The 22,371-nt window shown below is 35.8% G+C and overlaps 1 protein-coding gene across 2 annotated transcripts in view; it reads right to left on the reverse strand.

The window, feature by feature from the left end:
- FAF1 (Fas associated factor 1) overlaps window positions 1-22,371 on the reverse strand; it is a 482,102-nt gene that overhangs the window by 119,379 nt on the left and 340,352 nt on the right. For both annotated transcript variants that reach the window (XM_012776173.3, XM_075998246.1), the window contains one exon: window positions 13,453-13,607. In XM_012776173.3, the coding sequence (XP_012631627.1) occupies window positions 13,453-13,607 (155 nt within the window). The remainder of the gene's footprint in view (window positions 1-13,452; window positions 13,608-22,371) is intronic.

Raw genomic sequence — 22,371 nt, forward strand, 5'->3', positions numbered from 1 at the left:
TCAAGGTTGGTTGGTTTCTCTTGGAACACTGACATTTATACACAATTTCCTAATGTATTTGAAAACAACTATAACCCTAGTGGATAAAAATGTATGGTAGAAATCTCATACACAGAAGGAAAGTCTTTAAAAGATAAATGACCAACAGAACAAAATATTAGCACTTCAGTCACTCATCAAAACTTTCTAGCAAGAATTGATTTCAACTCAGCATTTGATAAAGGTTCACTTGAGATATATGGCTCACTCTGATATATGACAGAGAGAGCTGAATGGACATGTTGACTGTCTAGGGTTTCCTCTAAGCTTTAAACCTATTTTGAGTTGGATCATCAAAAAGGAGTTTTTGAGGACCATATCACCTAAGCTCCCTCAAGTATTATCATTACTGGAAAGAAGATTCAATACAAAGTCCTCTGGTTTTACAGGGGATTAATATTTTAAACATCTATTTAAAATAATCTGTCTTCTGCAAAACAACAGTGGCAGATTATTGTTCTATTTAGTTTTCCTAATGACTTTTAAATAGAAAATTATACAATAAAATTCTCCCTTGAAGGCAGTGTCAGAAAATCTTGAGAAGAACTATTAGGCTTCCATATATCAGACAATGAGAACCATAAACTGTAAACTCTCAGGAATATTATCTGGAACATAAGAGAAACACAATAAATATATATGAAATGGACAGATGAATGAATATATGCCTATGATATTTCCTTTTTCTCCTTTAGCTGCAGGAATTATAGAGCTGAACTTCAACTCAGGTGCTTATAAATATTCATCTATTTGCAATTATTAATTGGTTTAATTCTGATTTTATTTTCCTCTTTAATATTGTATTTACTCTTAGATAGTAATTATATCGACTTTTAAAAGTAGAAAAGTTGTAAATGCTAAAGGGAAAAAATAGACATAGGAGAGAAAATAAGGGGAGCAAGAATGTTTTCCTAATTCAAGCACAGTATATGGTACATAGTGCTTAATAAATACTTTTTTGGATAAAGAAATGGACACATGGTAGAGTGAACAGGACTATAAAAAGCTAAAATCAATGATGATGAATGACTATAACCTGAGGAATCTGCATCCCTAAATTAAATACCATGATTTTACAAAGTACAGACCAGTAAACTTGTCCTCAGTCCCTGCAAAATCTAGAAAAGTTGCTTATGACAAATGGTTAATGAATATTTAGAACACAGTAGTGATGAATGGGAGGCAGCATAGGTCATTAAGAACACATCATGTCCAAAACTAACCATGAGCTTATAAGACTGAGAACACATCAGCATTCCATATGCTTTAACTATCCGGACTTCAGTAAGGCATATGATAAGGTGTTTCAAGGGATCCTTCAGCATTTTATAATATGGAAACTGTAACTGGGAGGATTTAAGCAACTCACCCACAGTCATCATAGTGGCCCAGTGGCATAGCTTGTGGCAAAACTAGAATTCCAATCTTGGTCTGACCAAATCCAAAGCTCATTCATATTCTTGACCATTATGATGTTTTGCATTCTTATAACATCCAAAAAATAATTATTGAGCATCGTAGTAAGAAACAAAAGTGAAAAATGTTGATGAAGTAAAAACTTCTTATGAAGTTTTTACTCTAGTGGACCAACAGCACAGAATAATAAAGCTTACAACAAGCAAAAGTAATGGCTTATTATGGAAAGTTCTAGGAGGGTGCTACTAAAGAGAATGATGGTGGAGGAGCCTTCTCTAGAAAGATTCATAAGACTTTACTGAAGAAGGGACATTTAAACTGAGACTTGAAGGGCAGAAAAATGGGTTCATTTCAGTCTTTCTGATGACTTCTGTTTTCTCAAGCAACTAATGAGGGCAGCTGGGAAGGGGAATAGTGAGGGATATGACATACTTGGTATACGAGGAGTAGTATGAAATAGACATCTCACCCAGGCAAAGAGAACTAACTAGGGAATCCCAGTAGGCTTGCCCAGCATTATTATGTGCTCATTTAAAGTTTGTATTTATTTAAAAAAAAGTCAGTGTGATTTTTTCCAGCAGTGTTCAAATGCAAGGGTACAGGCATATAGAAGGTGAATAGATGGATCAAACAAAGTGAGTGTAACAGAGGGAGTTTAAAATATAACAAGAAAATTATTAACAATGAACATCAAAATCTAAATAAGACAACGAGGGAAATGAGAATTGGACACAGGAAAGGGTAGATGGAGTGAGAGAAAGGTCAATAGACTGGAAGGCATGAGGAAAAAATCTTTAGCACTAATGATGCTTGCAGAAATGGGTGGGAATAGTAGGAAGTGGTAGTCAGAGCCAGATGTTTTAAATCAAAATATATGACATGATAGTTTCTACTGATGACCATATCTAAATGTGGTAAGGGGAAGAAGAAAAATTTTCTGGAGTTGGACACATCTAGGAACTGAGAGAATTACCAAAAACAATGATAGGAATAGAGATGACAAGGAATTAAGGTCTTATTTTTAAGTGGTAAGATTTGGAAGTTAACAGATAGAATGTGAACCCCCAAAGATTTTGTCAATGAAATTGTGTTAGTAGAAAACAGTAGAAATATCAACTTGTGGGAAAACAAGTAGGGGGGTTTCAGTTGAATCCCTGGCTCTGACAACAGAAGCCAATAATAAAATTTCAGAATAGAATTGTGCATAACACCAGACAAACCTCCTCTGGAGCACTATGGGACCTTTGGAAGGGGCTGAATCTAGATACACTATCATATAAGGACTAATTATAGTTGGTAAAAAACAGCAGGGAAAATAAGGTAAATGAGGGCTATGGCTAAATTGGTAAGAGGCTGTAATGCAGAAGAGAAGTTATGCTTATTTCAGGTAATTGCAAAATTAGAACCAAAAAGGAGAAGGGTGGGAAAGCTCTTTATAGAAGAAGCACTGTAGCAAAGATCCTTAAATGCTTTTTTGAAGCTTTCGTTTCCCTGTCCTAGCAGTATTCAGGAAGAGGTTGGAACGCCAGTTAAGCATATTATAGGAAAAAAAGGCCTGCATGCCCGCAAGCTGTACTGCTGACTAAGGATTTGTCTAATCCTCAACTCTAAGGTTTGGTGAATTTCATGTTTATTTGTTCCTTGAGCAAGTGGTCCACATCTTATACTTTTTTGATAAGATGCCATGGAACTTTGCACACAATAATTATACAGTACATTTTGTTCTTGAAACATTCAACATGGCAAGATTATGGAACAAGAAGCATCATGTAGCAGAAAAGCACAGGTAGGGTTGGGATTTACATCTGGTACAGCCATTTGGCACAACTTTTGGTAAGTCACAGAACCTCTCTGAGACAAAAATAGTTTCCTCATATGTGAATAGGACCTTTGCTGTTTACCTCAGAGAACTATGGCAAAGATTAAATGAAGTAATGTACATAAAGTGAAGATTAAAAAGCTCATGTATATAGTGTCTGGCACTATAATGTAAGTAGGTACTTAATTAATGGCTGTAATTGTTATGATATATTTTCATTTTTTAAAAATCGGTTGTGACAGTATTGCTTAGTTACTGATACTTGATAGATGTTCCTTGTCACAAATAATATTAGCTTGGAAGACAGTTTGAAGTGAAAGGAAGCTGCCTTTAAGGGTAAGAGGAAGCAAAAGACTGGCTTCCTTCATTACAACCTACTACAATCACTCAGACTAGATTATCACAAACTGGTAAGGGCAGCATGTTCATGCTATAATCTAATATACTTACAAACTTCACCAACATTTATTTTAAAAATGTAATCCTGGTTACCTCATATTTCTCTATGGAAAATAACTGTGTCCAAGTCAGAATATTAGAGACAAAGTCAAAGGTCTCAGGTCAAATAGGTGAGGTTCCTATTTTCAGAGATGTAAAAGAAAGATATAGAGACGTTACACTACTTGCTTAATACTGCCTTATTTTTCATATTTCCAGCCTGACTGAGTCTCACTTCTTAATTGCTCTACATTTTATGATTGATGTCTGATGGCATAAACAATGAAAAAATAGTTGCATTAGTATTTAAAAATCCGTTTTTTAAAAAACAGCAACTGACATATTCAAACATGTATAGGCTGGCTTTAAGAACTAATAAGTTAATACACAGTTTTCATAATAGCCACATAATAAACTTTTGTTGCTGAGGTTGAGTAATTTATTTGAGAGCTGCTCAGAGACTCCAATACCCCATTTACTACTGGGACTTGGCAACATAATTTTTCAGATAGAGGTATGGTGATCAAAGTTTATTTATTTTTCATGTAACCTTGCCTCATTCCTTCCTTAGCTGAGGTGTGTAGAAAAGTACGTATTAAAGAAAACTTTCTTGGTACTGATCATGTATTGAGGAAAAGGAAGGTACATGAAAGGAGCCAATTTAGAATTTTTTAAATTGTTGGCTGTAGCTACAGACTGAGTTAGCCAATAGTAGATAAACTGACAGATAGCTTTCTAAAAATTCCTATAGTTAAATAAAGGATTTGTGAGTAATACAAAACTATCCATCACTCTTCTCTATTACTCTAATGCTATCAAGTGAAGAGATAAAAGCATATGCTTAAGGAAAGGACACCAAATCTATTCACTAATGAATTACCCAAACACTTAAGAAACAGAATTCCACCTTATTCCACAATTGCAGATTAATAGGAAATTTCAATTTTTTTGTGTGATATATTTGGCAGGTTAGACCATTAATATTGTTGAGTACTAAAATCTCTTTGAGTGTTTATGCTGACTGATAGGCAAAAACTGTATGATATGTTAGAGGAACCAGTTTACACATGTGGTTTTATATGACTGAGCTTTCTTTTTTACAGTTTCTCTGTTTTACTACCAATATTTATGGAGGAGGAGAAATGTGCTATCAATTTAAATGGTATATATAAGTAAAAATTTTTCAGAAACAACCACAACTATAAAAGTCATTAACAATGAGAAAGCACTTAAAAAAAACAATCTTTTGTGACCTTTACAATTTTAGGTAAGAAGAAAAGCAAAAGACATGATGGGTATATATATATATATATATTTTAAGATATTTCACTTTATAAATGTCTTATTTTTAGAATTTGTTTCATTGGATAACTCATGTTTTATAATATATATAAAAACTAGATCAAACACCTCTGGCAGCCATATTTATTTCAACTTGTATGCCTTAAAACAGCGGTCCCCAATGTTTTTTGGCTCCAGGGACTGGTTTGATGGAAGACTTTTCCCTGGAGCCAGGGGGAAGGGAAGGGGCAGAGCTCAGGCTGTGATGTGAGTGATGGGGAGTGGCTGTAAATGCAGATGAAGTTTCTCTTGCTCACCTCCTGCTGTGTGCGTCTTCCCCATCCCCACCCCACACCAAGTTTCATGGAAGACGATTTTTCCACAGACAGGTGGAGGAAGGGAGGTGATGGAACTCTGCAGCCTGGTCCCTAACAGGCAATGGACCGGTAGTGGTCTGTGGCCTGGGGGTTTGGGGATGGCAGCCCTAAAATACAAGGATAATCAGCTGATGGGAGTGAATATTTGCACATAATTATACATGAGTACACCACAGAGGGTTCACAGAATGAGAAAGGATTCAGGAACAGATCAAAAAGGCTTGGAATTAAGAACAAACTTCATATATCTTGAGTGATGAATCTTGACTCATAATCAAGATACCTGGATTATTCAAAGCATAGAGTGATTAGGAGAAAGAACCAAGAAAAACACCCATAAACTAACAGTAGACTAACAAGAAAGATCTAGTGCATGAGAAGAATAGGATTTCATAAAAACTTACAATGTTGTTTTGGACTGGCTTGTCAATACTATCACTTTTGTTCTTTTCTAACAACAGTTTTCATATAGACTATTTACTGACACTGTATCTGAGTTAAATTTATATTTCCTGAATAGCATTAATTAGATTAATATAGAAGAAAAAAATAGGCTTTTTTTCCCTAACACAAATGCTTTGATTCAGATACAATGCATACGCTACCAGGCAGTTGTAATTGTAGTGCTAGATAGAAGTGTGGGAAGTAGTCAAATCAGAGTAAAAAAGGCTTGTAAACTGGTAATTTTAAATTATCTCAAAGGACAATTTTAAAAGGATAATCTATTTTTAAAAGAGTGAAAAATGTATTATGAACAGTTTGGCCATCATCTACATAGAGACTGGCTTGTTCTCAATCGTAAGAGGCCATCACCTTTCATCCGTTCCCTCTTTCCCTTCCTTTCAGTACTATTAGGAAACTATTCACAAGTGCACCCTTGGACAATGCTGAGCAGTAATTATGACTTGCTGACAAAGAGATATGAACAATTACTGAGCCCATTTTGAAACCCTACACTAATAAAGTCATTAGATGCTGCCCTTGCCATGATCCCTCTAAAAGCTTCTGAAGTTACAAGAACACATGGCATTGTTTGCAGGGACAATTGCTGCTGGCAGAACACAAACCTTGAGTTAAACCATGCTGCAAATTGATCTTGACATTCTGTTAAGACCGCCACTAAAAATCAAAAGCAGAGGAGAAAAGGAGAAAATGAGTGGGTAGGATGTAATCATGGAACAGGAGGGGTTCCTCCTCACCTTCTCTCCTCCCTCTTCACAAAACAAACCAGGGAGAAAATAACAAACTCTCCTGGTGTTTTTGGAACCTTCATTTTAAAGCATTAATTAAGCCCTTGACCTGGGATGTTTAGGATGGCAATACACTTCCTTTAAAAGTACTGGAAGGAAAATGTTACAGAAAAGGAATAAAGAAGTTTGGGGAAAATTATATGGAAATCTGGCATGAAGGCTCTCTGGAAGTCTTAGTACCCCAACAACAACATGTTCATCTGTTTTATCAGCTACCTCTGCAGAATCCGTATTTGTTTTTAGGTAGCAGCTAGAAATTAACACTCCTTGTGTCTGTGATGCAGACCCCACACCTGGGCTATGCTTGGTGGATCAAACGGAAGTGTAGGGTTAGAGTAGCACAGTCAGTTAGGCTTCAGCCAGGCATGAACCACTGAGTACTTTGGAATTAAGGGTAAGCCACTGTGAATATGGCTAATTACTGAGATGGAAAGTACAGGTGAAGACAGCCTACTGATAACAAGTGCTTTAAGTCAATTAACTCTTGCCAAAGATTAAGTAATGTGGAAAACTATCACTTGACTATTAAGGCTAACAAGTACCTGTCAGCACAGCAGCGGAAGTTTGCAGTGACCTGAAATACTGCACCCAAGGGCATTAAGTTCAAAAGCTAATATTGACAGGAAATAGAATTCTGTCTGTGAACACTGGTACTGTGTGTACAAAATTTAATACAATGCTATGTACATGTTACATGCAACTGTGTAACCCAGGCATCATCAATTCCTAGGGCACTATTTACAGCTACTCTGAACACTGCTTAGAAATAATGTGCAATGCCTGGTTTAACACTTAGCAGCATGTACACTGATAAGCAAAACATTTTCACGTCAGCAACTTACATATAAGCAACTCATTCCTCAGCACTCATAGCTGGCTGATTACCCAGTTGGCATTATCTTAGTCAAATTCAACGTTTGATTCTAAATTTTCTAGAATTAGATCATCTAAACCAGCACCTGTATTTGCCTCATGGACCCTCCTGGTCAGAGCAAGAGATGCCCACTAACCTACTTATCACTGGTTAATACTAGTGGTTTACTGTGCCATATATGTGATGTGGCTTTTCTTTATGAAGCCACTTCGGCCAAGAACCCACAGCTCAGCATAGAGGGTACTTGTGCCAATGTTCCTATGCATCAAGTACATGTCCAAATAGTTATAATAGAGGGAAACAAATTAACATTTAACTGTATTGATGCTTCATTTGGTAATTATTTATAGTTAATTCTAATGGCGTCCAAATGGAACATACCTGACTGCTTGGCATCTCTCACCATGCAATCAGTCTAGCATTCTAGTCCCATGGATATGTTTACTTCAATCAATGCCACCACTATTGCAGAAAGTTCAGTACCATCCCAGAATGGACCAATTTGGGAGGCCAACTTCTTTTGGGATATCATAGAGACTTGGTGAAATCTGGGGAAGAAACTATGGAACCACTGGATGAAGGTATCTGAGTTGGAATCCAAGCTCCTTTCTAGATGGCCTGGGGCCCCTGGGGCACATGAGTGTACGCCATGATATTCTGGGGCTCTACAGGGCCAGCAGAAGACAAAGTACCTAGTCTGGACATTTTAGTTCATTTTGCAAGGCGAATAAAGGCTTCAGGTTTTATTAGTCCCATTAGTGGCTACAGGAGAAGATCACACAATTAGAGGTATAGAGTGGTATTTCCAATGCTCTTGCCATTACCTAAACTTTTTCTCTCTTATTCATTATTTTTCAATAAGCCTATTAGAGATTATTTGTTTATTATCAATATAGCACTTACTTTTTAAAAAGCACTTGTATAAAGCAATGAGATTATAGCTCCCTCACAGAGCTGATAACCTAGCAGAGAGACAGACAATAACCATACAATACAACGAATGCTATTAATACAGGTTAGTATAGGGACATTATGGGAGCATACAGCATGTGCATTTTAACCCAGACTGTGGGAAGGGAAGGATGGGTATAGGCAAGGCCTTCTAGAGGTGATATTTGAATTTTAAAAAATTATTCTTTCATAGCTAAGCACTCATTCACTAAGAACATATTGTACTCAAAAATATTTTTATTATATTAGTTAAATCCATGATGGTTTTCCACACGTTTCATACCCAAAAGAATATATGATCTCTATTTCACTGTCTGCCTGTAAGCATATGCCAATACTGGGATGAATCGTTAATAAAACAACTTCTTTGGACTTGTCCATCCTGGTTGGTTGACCTTAATTCTCAATCTGGTTCCGACCATACAGGATTATATTAACTGGCCAGCTCCCTCTATTCTTTCTGCCTTCCACAATTAGCTCAACCACTGACTCTTCATTCCAGATACCTAATTATGAGGTTTTAGATATGAATACTGTTTAGTAAAAAATCTGCAACCCAATAGACTAGGAATTTTATCACAGTAATACAAAAAATCTCTGAATAGAAAGAGTGAAATTCTAATTTCATCTGTTTGTCATCTCTTTTAAGTCCTTCTCCGAACCCCCTCAGGTATAGCTACTCACTATGAAGTTCATCTGTACTGCTAAAGCACATACCTCATATCGTATATAAGCACTTATGCCTGCCTTGCCTACTAGACTATGAGTGTTCTGAGGGTTAGCATTGTGTCTTGTTCAACTTTTCATCTTCAGAGCATAGTACCATTCCTGGTCCATATTAAATATTCACTAAGTGTTTATTCAATGAATAAACATGAAGGAATACAGTTGGTCTTTCATATCTGTGGGTTCTGTACCTGTTGATTCAACTAAAAGAGATTCAAAAAATTTTTTTAAAAATTGCATCTGTACTGAATATGTTCAGACTTTTTTCTTGTCATTATTACCTAAACAATACAGCAAAACAACTATTTACACAGCATTTACATTGTATTAGGTATTATAAGTAATCTAGAGATGTTTTAAAGTATATGGGAGGATATGCCTAGGTTACATGCAAATATTTTGCCATTTTCTATCAGGGACTTGAGCATCCACAGATTTTGGTATCCATGGGAGGTCTTGGAACCAATTCTCCAGGGATACCAAGAGATTTGCAGGATCTCTTTTTTTACTATTACCTCTCTGTTTTTAGCTCTTCCATTTACTGGTATATCCTACTATTTCTACCAGGATCACTGTCAAATGGGTATTTAAGAAATTACAGCCTGGCACAGTAGTGGGCACCAGCTACCACGGAAGCAGAGATGGGAGGACTGCTTGAGGCCAGGAGTTCAAGGCAGCCGTGTGCCATACTGAGCCTCTGATAGCCACTGTACTCCAGCTTGGGCAATATGGAAAGGCCTCATCTCTAAAAAAAAATTTTTTTTTTTAGTTAAAAAAAATCATACCCTCTAGAACCTCAAGACTACCAAAGGGCTTTCTGTCTACTGCTTTAAGAAAGAATGGCCCTGAAATCCAATAAGACATGGCAGCCAAGACTGTACAGAATTTCCCAAGAAAAAAAAAACCCACTTAGTATGCAATACTGACATTATAAGCAAAATTCTTAGATGGAATTGGATGCATATATTTATTTGCTAAATGCTTATTGGGTTTCTTTTTCTTAGAATTTTTTAAAGTGCTTTGTTTAATGAGACAAATAAAATGAATAAACCCTTCTAAGAGATCACAATTTAGTAGCAGGAAAAACAGGCATTAATCATTACTGCTAAAGTTTGGTGACTCAGGTCACTTTTGGAATATTCCAAGATCAACCTAGAAACTATCCCAATGTTTTTATACAGATATGGGTTGGTCAATTTAAGTATTCAATTCAGTAAGAAAGTTACTAGAGTCATTTTAGAGGTGCAAAATCTAAATCACCAACCATCACAGGGGTTATGACATTTTATAGAAATCTGTTTCTTTTTTTATTCCAGTTTGTTAGAGAAATCAGGAAATTTAATTTATAATAGCAAGTGATATTCATATTCTGGTAACTTTACTAAAGCATTCACTTAGTTTAATATCCTTCACTTCTACACGAGAGAGAGTCACAGTAAATTGTGATTGGAGGACTAATGTTTTTATTGGTTTAATCAGAGTATTCCTTAAGCAAGAGTATTAAATTTGCTTGGCAAGTCCTTTGCCATCTTGGACATTAATGTTCCCAGCTATAACATCAGGTGGTAGTCCTAAAAAACCACTAAGGGACCACCCAGACCAAATTGTTGACAGGCCCAGGATTCTCTAAATTTATATGACTAGTTTGAACTTGGACAATCAGATATGGGATCAGATAAACTATCCACCAGGAATTTATTTTGAAACTTGTATCTGTTGTAAAGAAATCACAGTTAAAAGGAAACCCACAACAACTTTATTTGTGATGCCTTGAAATCTCTTCTGTATTTCCATATATTAATATGGCCCATCTCAGCTCTCATTAGTAATATGCAAATGTCACATAACCCTTCTGATACATATCCCACAGATTAATAAATATTAGTGCAAGTAGTCTTCTATTGAACTGAGTGAAAGTCTAAGGTTTTGTAACTCAAAGTTATAAATATAAACATCTAATGGATTGCATTAAATGCAGTAAATTTTCATGATAAACACCTTTGGATAAATGTGATATAAAAATCCAATAAAGATCATACAGGGGGAAACCCAATTACACAATTTTATTTAGATGAATCTATGATAGGTGGTAAGAAAATTGTGTCTAAGCTAAACTATTTTTGGGGGGCAATAAATCAGCCTAATTATCTATGGTTTTATATATCAAAGGAAATCTACTTTTACTCTTTTTTGGGAATATGCCATTCTAATGAATTTTCATCTTGTGTTTGTAAAATGTATAATTTTCCATTTTTCTTAATAATAATGATGGAACTGGACCTCAAAAGTAACTATGCAATTTTATTTGTTACTTTAATATAGAGAAATTTAATACCTTAACTTCAAATGGTTTTTAATTTGTAATATAGACAGAATTAGATTTTCATTAGGGATGCCAAGTATCTTAAATTTCAGAAATCATTCCATTTCCCTGTGTGTGGCTCTTATAAATGTTTAATAAACTGAATTCCTAGATGTTTCTATTTTTAGTCTTTAAAATCACTTCTTTTATTTTTATGACAATTACTTAATAATGGGATACCACGTTTTTAAAAATATAGGTTGAAATATCCTATCATACTTCATAGTTGGTCCTGCAATCCATAGAGAAATAGCTCTAAAGCATTAAACAAGGCCTTTATTTAGTGTTTTTAAAAAAGTGTCATAAGGAGTTAATAGGACACAGCTGTACTGGCTCTTTCTAATAAGCAGCTTCTGTCGCTTTGGTCACCACAGGTGTCTCTGTAACCTGCAAACTCTTATTACTAGTGTATCAAAGTTGTGCTACTTAACAGACTTCTTTAGTAAAACATAACAAAGCAATTACATGGCTGTTGATTGCCAGTCATAAAAAAAACCCCTCAAACACTGTTTTTCAAAAGAAACTACACTGCAATTTTTTGTCATTGTAAAATAAAAGGAACTAAGGAATTAAATGGAGGATAGAACAAAATAACAGCAGGTAGCCCACTGAACTTAGCCACTACAGATGGTTTAGAAATAGTGTTTCCTTCTCCATCAAGTTGTGGATAAAAGGAAAGGAGGAGATTCCTTACTGCCAGTGAATGGCAAAAGATTTAGCCAAGTCTCCAGTCTATGTATTTTGCCTCATGAAAGACCTTCGATGTGGCATTTTTATCTGTTTTTGGCACTGCTTTTCATCACCTTTAACTGAGTGTGAATAATAACCTGATTTAATTTAAACAAATACAGGTGCTAAAGGTTCTTTATTTATGTATAACAGGGAACACTTCCAAGGCAGAACAAAGTCATCCTATGAAATTTCCTAACCATTTGCTTAAAGAAATGAAGTATTAGGTGAAGAAATTGCTTCAACATTCTTTTGCCTCACATTTAAGGGGAAGAATCGTCTTTCTTTACTGATTTAGATTAAATAAAACAAAATCTGAATGATAACCAAAAATTCAGTGAGCCATACAATAACAAAAAGATAAATCAGATGATTCCTAATTGTTCTATAATTGCTTAAATAAGGTTAACTATAATAGGCCTGCCTTGAAATGAATTAATCTAATCTCCCTGTTCATAAGCCAGCAGCCTGTGATTATGATTGTGTTCACTCGCCCAAAGTAGCATCATGGGCTGTTATGGTCACATGTGTAATTAAACATGATGAAATATATTTCAGATGGGAAACTCAAATAAGCAAAATATGAAGAATTATTCATTACTTACAGATATTATGATTAACAAACTCAGTAAACTTATCCTGACAGCTAGGAGAGATTTTTTTTCCTATTGAGAATATGGATGTATTGCTGGCTGTGTGCAAAAGAATGTGTGCAATAAAGCGATTACATCAATTAGCATATGCTAGAGTTAAGCTATTACCAACTCCATAGACTGGTCCAGAATGTCCTGCCTTCTTTACTGAAGTTATTAAAAATAAAATACTAGGATTATATATTAGACTTGCTTTGCCTTTTCTGAATATTATTAAAAACACTGATTTTCTTAAGGTTCAATAACATATTAGAATTATACTGTATCATATTACAAAAAAGATGAGAGAAATTAATTTTTCTTTACTGGTTACTCTTGAATTTAAGAAGAGTCTTTTATAAGTTAAGGTATTATTTTCACAATTATAAATAACTGTATGTGTTAGCCACAACAAATAGCTTCCCTTTAATGAAATGCAATGGTAGAGAATTTAGTGCTGAGGATAAAAAATGTTTATGATGATGGAAACGAAACACGATTTTTTGTTGTTGTTGTTAAATAGAAGCCCAATCTATAACTTGTGAACAACAGTATTACCTTGCTCTGTTGGCATCCTTTGTCAGATCCCAAGCCCAGGTTATAAAATTTTGACTCAGATAAGAAACAATGGATTCAGCACAAAGCATTTGTGAGCAGAACACGTTGGTTAATACACTTTCATCATGGTGGAGGTAGATAGCAAGAAGCTTTCTCTGAAAAGAGGAGAAAAGACTGATCAATTAAAACATCCACTGATGTAATAAGACATCTTGAATTTTGGAGAGGCATTATCAGTCTATATGAATAACAAAGACAAAAATTAAATGCTATTCTCTAAAAGTGTACCTTACATTTGGAGTTCCTAAAGCATCTACTTTATATGAATAAATTTTGCTTACTTCTACTTTCAAAAGGCTAGGATGATTATAGCTAGTTTTATAGACTGCTATTGTAGATATCCGTTAACATGTGCAAACCTATCTCAAGCAGAAATTCCAACAGAATTGCATTTTCCTTAAATAAAATGGAATTACCATTCTTTTCATTTAATATGTACTTTGTATGTACAGGGAAATATTAACTTTGAACTATTCAAACTATATAGAGGAAAAGATACTCATTAAGATTGGAAGGCAAAAATCCCTCTTACACAATTTTTATGGTTTAATCTGAACACTGAATAGTCTCTTCTACTTGAAAGAAAAGGTCTGAAATGAAGTTTTGTTTTAGTTCCACAGGTAACATGTTCCTGTATTAAAGTCCTTATTTAAGAGAATGTAACATCTAATTGCCACTTGAAAAGATGATAAAAATTCAGTTCATGTGAATTCTTTCTAGTTTATATTTCAGAAAATGTCCAGTGTGGTTTCTCAGATGGAATATTATTCTTTCCTTTTTGCCATAGTAAAACTTGCCTTCAAGAAATGACACTTGCTCTCTTAAAAAGTGTCATCTATCATAGTAGGATATTCAATAAAATAATTGAAACTAAAAATTGAAATTGAACAAGGAAATAGGTATAACAAGAACAATGGGTGTTAAGTAGCTCTGCTTATAATTTGCAATATGTTAGCTTCAACAACAACGTTTACAAGGATGAAAAAGCCTAAATTGTTGACTAACTTCTTTGGTGGTACCTTATAGAACAGCTGAGTTTAAGAATAGTCACAATTACCAGAAAAAGGAAAGATAAAATTTTATGGTAAAGACAACATACAAACCAATCTATGAAATTCTACCACAGGGAAATTTCAAGGAATCTTAGGATCTTTCCCTTCTTATTGAATAAGGATGTGATGATAGTAAATGAAAATTTGCTGTGTGGGATTCTAAATAAAAGAAGGATACTTATAGAACAATATAAGGTTCATTCTGATGAAAGGCTAATGAAGTCTGATGCTTGGAATTATCTTGATAAAGAATCCAAATAATAATATTAATGGTAATAATAAAGCAATTATTAAAATATTGTCTTCTGACATAAATTTTGTACTAAATCAGGGTAGACAGAGTTAGATGGGTAAATTAAGATTCTAAAAGCTTCAACTCTGAATAGGAGACACAGTTTTATGACCATTATCTACTTTAATCTTAGGAATAAACCTGTAAAATAGACATTCTTAACCTCATTAGCATATGGGGAAACTGAGGTTTAGAAAGCTGACTTGTCCCAAATTTCACAGCTAGTTAGTAAGTAATACAGCTGAGATTGGATACCAGATTGTCTGACTCCAAACCCAAGTGTTCTTTCTCTGACAATACAATGATAGAAGGAAATCAACCACACTATAGTCAAGGCTTGTGGGAGCACTCTTATATGAAGATGCCAGACTGTTTATAACATCATTACTCCCAAGACTTAGACACAGCATGTAATGGGAATAAGGACAGGACTCCTGGGTATAAGTAGCTCAGTTGATCCTATCCTGCTTCTATGTGTTAATTCATTTATTCATTCATTTCACAAGCATTTGTTGAAGTACTCTTTGTGTCAGGCTCAGCAGGAAGCATTGGCCATAAAATGGTGAACAAGAAAGACTCAGGGTTTCTTCATCCATGTTGATGTCAGCAGAGAACAGTAGCAGGCTTCTAGGAAGTTTGTAAACAGATACCAGATACATTGTTTGAAGATACTTATCTAGTAAATTCCTACTAACCCTTTAAGGCAACCTTTTTGGAACCAGGGACCAGTTTCGTGGAAGACAATTTTTCCACAGACCGGGGTGGGGAAGGGATGGTTTTGGGATTATTCAAATGTATTACATTTATTGTGCAGTCAAACCTCTCTGCTAATGATCATATGTATTTGCAGCCACTCCCCAGTGCTAGCATCACCACCACAGCTCTATTGCAGACCATCAGGCATTAGATTCTCATAAGGAATGTGTAACCTGGATCCCTCGGTGCGTAGTTTACAGTAGGGTTTGTGCTTCTATGAGAATCTAATGTCACAGCCGATCTGACAGGAGGTGGGGCTTATGTGGTGATGAAAGCAATCGAGAGCAGCTGTAAATACAGATGGGGAGTTGCTATAAATACAGATGAAGCTTCACTTGCTTGCCTGCTGCTCACCTCCCGCTGGGCAGCCTGGTTCCTAACAGACCATGGACCCTTACTGGTCTGAGGCCCAAGGGTTGGGGATTGTAGCTTTAAGGCTCAAAGCAAATGCCTCTATGAAACCTTCACTGATTCCCTCAGGCAAAGTTAAGAGCTTCCATTCCTGAGCCTCTATCTCTTCCCATAATTGTTTACCACTTTCCCCTCTAGATTAAGTCTCTCAAGGGTAAGGATGTGGTCTCTTCCAGTCTTCTTTATATCATTAAACTTGCACAGGACTCAGTCTGTTTGATTAAGAAAAAAAAACTTGGAAGCTGATACCAACCACAGCCCTCTGGCAAAAAAGACACCCAATGGGAGCAGCAATGCTAAATACATTTTAGTAAATGAATCAAGAATTCTGCTGCTTTAGGAAAAGGAACATGAACCTGGCATCACTAACAAATTCACAGCTCCTCTTCTTAGGAGCTCTCTAGCTGAATAGACAGAGGGATGTCAACCTCTAATTCGGCTTGATCGTATCTCAGCAACTACATTTAATGAGACACTGGGAACAAGAGAGCTGTCCACTTTTAAATCAGCACATTTCTAACCAAACAATGGCAATGGCTAAATCTTTAAAATGCATATTTCTTTCAAGAACACTGCAATGGAACATTTAGACTTTGGGAAAGAGATTAGTGATTTACATTGCTATCTCACTGATTTAATTTAAATGTTCTTCCAAACCAAACACATATGTGCTAAAGAGGCTACTAAGAAACCCAACATGCAGAGTTCCCTATAAGTGCAGCCCACAGTGTTGACTGAAACTAAACTTGGAAATCCAGGGCACTAATGCACAATATCAAGCAATAAAACAGCATCTCTTTGGCAATATTTAATTTAAAAAAGAAGAAAGAGGCAGGCGAAGATCAGGCACTGTTTTGGAGGATCAACCATTCTGCATTTCAAAGCACTAGTCCCTGCAATATCCAGGTTACTGTGCTAGAATCTCGACTATTATATCGTGGTTGTGAGAGGGAGGGCAAAGATGTGTTTACTCAGTGATTAGGCCCTTAGAATAAGCCTCCAGCTCCTAGAGAGACAGCTCACCACTTATTCATTTGGGCCAATTCACAAAGCCTAGGAAGATTAAACATCCATGCTGAGAAGACAAGCGAATGCAGACGGTGAAAAAGAAATAAAAATTCTTTAAAAACTCTGAGATGACTTCATTATTTTTCCACAAGGAAACTTTAGGAAAGTGTTTAGTTAGAGAAAAACCCACATTGACCTTTCTCTAAACCCTTAATCTTTCCTTTGTGGTGGCACTGCTTTGTGGTAAGCGACTGGCTCGCCTCGCCCCTCTTTTCACTGGAAGCTGAGAGAAAAAAGGCTCTGGAGAAACAGTTTTCGTTCCAGGGACACAAACCCCTGACACTGTTAAACATGAGATGCCAGGAAAACACGCTTAAAAAAATCCCCACTTTAAGCTCTAAACTGAATGTGAAAAGGAGATGATAAAAGAGTATCAGAAGAGGATAGTCAGGCTAGGGGTACTCCCACAGTACCTTTCAAAATGAAATCTGAATAATCTTTAAATAATCTTTTCTCTGACATAATAAGCTTTCAACAAAAATTTTTCTTCTGCTATTATGACAGTACATAAGCAAAATATAGATTCTCAATAATATGCACATGCTACTAATTTTGGGCTATATACGTATCTGATTAAATTATAGGCACAGATAAGTGAGCTCCAGACTCAGACCTCTGATTACTTCCATGAACTCAAGCACAGGCCAAAACAGTAAGAACTGGGTTCAGCATATCAAACAATTTGGGAAAGTTAAAATGGCAAAGCAATCAGAAAACTGCTTTTGTGAAGAATGGGCATCTAGTACTATAGGAAAAGCATAAGAAAATGTTTTGTTTTCCATTACTATAACCATTTTTTCCTTTGGTCCATCAATAATTTAGTTCAATAACACTTAAAGAGTACCTGAGTGTTGGCACTGAGAATAGGAAGATGAAAAAAATAAAGTTCCTTGCCCTCAAAGAGTTGGGGGGAGAGATGTGAAGAGGCAAACATTTAATTGTAGTACCATGTAAAAAGTGATAATACTGAGGCATTAAGAATATATTTTATTTGTCCTTTCTAATTTGGCAGAGAGGGTTTAAGTCTGGTAGACCACAAAGGAAAGCAACCCAGTTACACTATTCTCAGACTCCCTTTTTGTGATCTAGGTTTTGGTAACACAGTGTAAAGGAAATCTCCAAGATTTAAAGTAATATAAAGCTCTGTTCTAAAGTCCATTCTGCCACTTACAGCTGTGTGAGCACTGGCAAGATGGGTTGTTATAAGCCTTGGTAAGTGCCTATTTACAATGCCTGGCCCATACTAGGTACAGACTGAAAGGTAGCTGTTAGGATAGAGATTCCTGAACTATCCATGCAAAATAAAGGGGGTTGAAAACATTTTCAAGAAAAATAATAGCCATGAAAATGTATGAAAGATTAAGCAGCTCCTTTGTTTTTCCTACTGGTAATAGAGACTGAAATGCTTATTGTGTCCCTGCCTTTAGTGCCTCACTAATCTTCACATTCAAATTCAGAAGCTAAGGTACTAACTTGATAGTTAGGAAATGCCCAGCGACAGCAACTGATGTGACTTGGTCTTGAGCTACAGTAGCTATTGTATTTAGACATTTAGTATCACAGAACCACAGAACATTAGAGCTAGAAGAAATGAGCTATGTCTCAAAATAAGACAGGCACAGAACAGACACTCAGGAAATATCTGCTGATGGACTGAAAAGAAGCATTTCTTTTTGAATACAAGAATATCCATAATCTGTATTCAATGATTTTAAAGTTGATATGACAAATAATTTCTATTAATAGAAATAATACAATGTGGTTCATAGCTTTTTTCAGTATAAGAATTATAGCATAAAATAATTTTCTTTGTGTAAACTGGGACGTGACTTCTTTTCTTTCCTTCCCATGTGTTATCCTTTTCCATCATCATTATCATCACCATAATAATGAGACTCATTATCACTACCATTCTTGTGTTTTTAAGTTTGGTGATGGCTTTTTGATACAATGGATATGCTGACACAATAAACACCCATTTATCCTTTACATAGATTTACCAATTATTAACATTTTGCTATATCTGCTTTATCATTCTTTTTATACTTCTTTTCTTGAAACATTTGAAAGTTGAGACATCTTGATACTTTTATCCTAAACACTTCTAGTATGTCTCCTGAAAACATATCCCCTTACACAACCATCATCTTTATTACACACAAGACATTTAATATTGTTACAATATCATCTAATATAGAGTTCATATGTCATCTAATATAGAGTTCATATTTAAATACCCCAAGATATCCTGCTCTGTTTATTGTCTTACATCCAGTATCTGATTTGGATTACTCCAGTCCTCTGCCCACTTCCACAATCCTGTTCTTATACATAGATGTTCATGAGTCCAGCTCAGCATATAACTATGACTCAAGATAAGTGTATGGTGAGAACAGAGGCAGGGCAGTATGAAGCCACACTATCTGGGTTCAAATTCCTGTTCTGACACCTCCCAGCTGTATGACCTTGGGGAAGTTACTTCACTTTACTGTGCTCGGGTGCCACATAGTTCTTTTTTTTCCCCCCTTGTTGAACAGAAGTTAATTCATTTTTGTATCAGATTCAACTGAGATTTTATTTACATACAGTAAGAGTCACCGATATAGGTAATATAGTTGTATGACTTTAGAAAAATGTATACAGGCATGTATCAGTCAAGATATAGAATATTTCCACCACCCCAAAATTCATTGTGAGAATCTTTATTGACACTTTTCTTTCTGTATCTCCAGCTCTGCTAATCAATAATCCAATTTCTGTGCCGATAGTTTTGCCTAGGCTAAATGTCATATTAACGGAATTTTAGAATAAAAATGCTTTTATTAAATGTATCACTAGCTTTTTATTTTTATTGCTAAATAGCATTCCATTGTTCAGATATATAATAATTTGTTTTTTCTTTCACTAACTGATGAATATTTAAAGTCAATATTTTACTTCTTTCCCTTATATATCATACCTGGCCCTTCTCACTTCCTAATTCACCCTTCTTCCTGGCCCTGCCCTGCTCATTTCCTACTTGACCCTTTCCACTTGTTTCTTGCTTCACATTTTTTTTTTTTGAGACAGAGTCTCACTTTGTTGCCCAGGCTAGAGTGAGTGCCATGGGATCAGCCTAGCTCACAGCAACCTCAAACTCCTGGACTCAAGCAATTCTACTGCCTCAGCTTCCCGAGTGGTTGGCACTACAGGCATGTGCTACCATGCCCGGATAATTTTTTCTATATATATTAGTTGGCCAATTAATTTTTTTCTATTTATAGTAGAGACTGGGTCTCACTTTTGCTCAGGCTGGTTTCGAACTCCTGACCTCGAGCAATCCGCCTGCCTCAGCCTCCCAGAATGCTAGGATTACAGGCATGAGCCACTGTGCCTGGCCTTACTTCACATTCTTATATTCCACATGGGTGCCATATAGTTCTGAAGGTTGGAAGTCCAACACTCTGTCTAGATGGGAGTAGTAAGAAGGTAAGGCTGGCAAATCAGTAGTAACGAGACTATAATAGACCTGGTTCTGTGATCTGGGCATAAACATCAGACTCACTGCTTCTTTGTGAAGGTAACACCTCAACTGCATTTTAAAAGTAGGATAGGGTAACTGAGTTCTCTGTGCCTGAAGCTAGATTTTAAATTTACATGATAGGAAAAGAAGAGTGAAAACAAAAAAAGCAAACAGAAAGTTTGGGAAAGGCCCAGCAGTGCCAATGGCCAAATGTGTTCAAAGAATATCAAGCCAGCTATTTTTAAAGAGTAAAGAACCAGAGTTCAAGTTGTACTGTGAAAAGAATCATGACACTTTGCCTTGTTTGGCTCCCAAAGATGACTTCTGAGACCAACAGGCAGCAACCAAACTGGAGAGGTTCCAAAAGGAAACAGCCAGCTGCTGAAATGAGGGGATACCAGGATGATGTCTTTTTTCTCTCACTTTCTGAAGCAGATGTTGGGACAGCATTCTGAAATCTTAAAGATACAGCTGTCTTTGAATCTCACATAGGGAGAACCATCATATGAAAGTCAGAGGGTTTAAAAAAAAAAGCCTAAAGTAAAATCAAACTCTCTTCATAAAATAAGCTGACAAATGTTCAGCAGGTATAGATCTTTATCAGTTTTCATTTTTAAGACTGTAATACTCCAGTAATGAAATATATTTGAGGAAGGCCAACATGTCACTAAAGTTTTTATGAATAAGGTAATTAGAAGCTCAAGTAACTAGCTCTTACAGTAAACTATAGAGAGGTAGGTATGCTCTCTGGGGAAGCTGGGAGAGGGAATGTGGAAGCAAGGAAGTAGGCAGTTTCAGGCCAGACCAAAAGATCTTATCTCATTGGTTTTCCAGGTAAACACTTAGATGCACTAACCAAGGACTTTGGAAAAGCAGCCTCTTAAAAGTACAGGAAGGATTTTTCTGATCCTCTACTATTCTCTTCTGAGAGGGATAGCACTATCTGTAGCCAACCACAGGCCTATTAAACAGGCAGAACCACATGAGTGTGAATGTGAGGTACACACTTTGAAAGGTAGTAGTAAACCAACACTCCCCTCCTGCACCTTGAGGCCATTGAGGAAGAGAAAAAGAACCCTTGGTTTACCTATCTCATCTATTTCCACATTCCAAGGGGGTGGGAGAACCACAGCCGTAAAGAATTAAACTTTTTCAGTAATTTTTCATTTAAAATATATTGTTAATAATGCATTCTTGCTAAAAATCATAAAAATTACAATTATTTATGAGTACACATATTCAGTAGCTTTTTAATAGCATCAAGTATTGTTTGGCAGACAGACCTGAAAGTAGAATATTGTAAATTATAAAAACAAGCTGAATTTAAGCATATGGAACTGGAGTAACGCTTAATAGGAGTGGCAGAGACTGCTAGTAATCCTTAAATATTTTCCATTTTCCCTTGGTGAGAATACCTCTTATTTATTTATTTTTTTTAGTTAGATTAATGGCTGACTGAAATAAAAACTACATTTCTCAGTCTCCCTTTTAATCAAGTATGACCCCACAACTCAGTTCTGGTCAATTTAAGCAGAAGCGCTAGTTGGAGTTCCAGTAGTCATTTTGAATCCTGCCATACAGTGAAGTAACATGATAGAAGGAATCCAAGTGTCTGACTCTGTGAATTGGCATACCAGGCCTGGAAAGACTACCTCCGGACTTCTTGAAGGCAACAAATTAAATTCTATTTTGTTTAAGCCATTATTAATTTTTATTCTTCTGTTATAAGCAATTAAACCCAATCCTAACTCTTAATAGGCCAACTATAATAAATCCTT

The sequence above is a fragment of the Microcebus murinus genome, chromosome 2 (assembly GCF_040939455.1).
Source record: "Microcebus murinus isolate Inina chromosome 2, M.murinus_Inina_mat1.0, whole genome shotgun sequence".
Taxonomy (NCBI): domain Eukaryota; kingdom Metazoa; phylum Chordata; class Mammalia; order Primates; family Cheirogaleidae; genus Microcebus; species Microcebus murinus.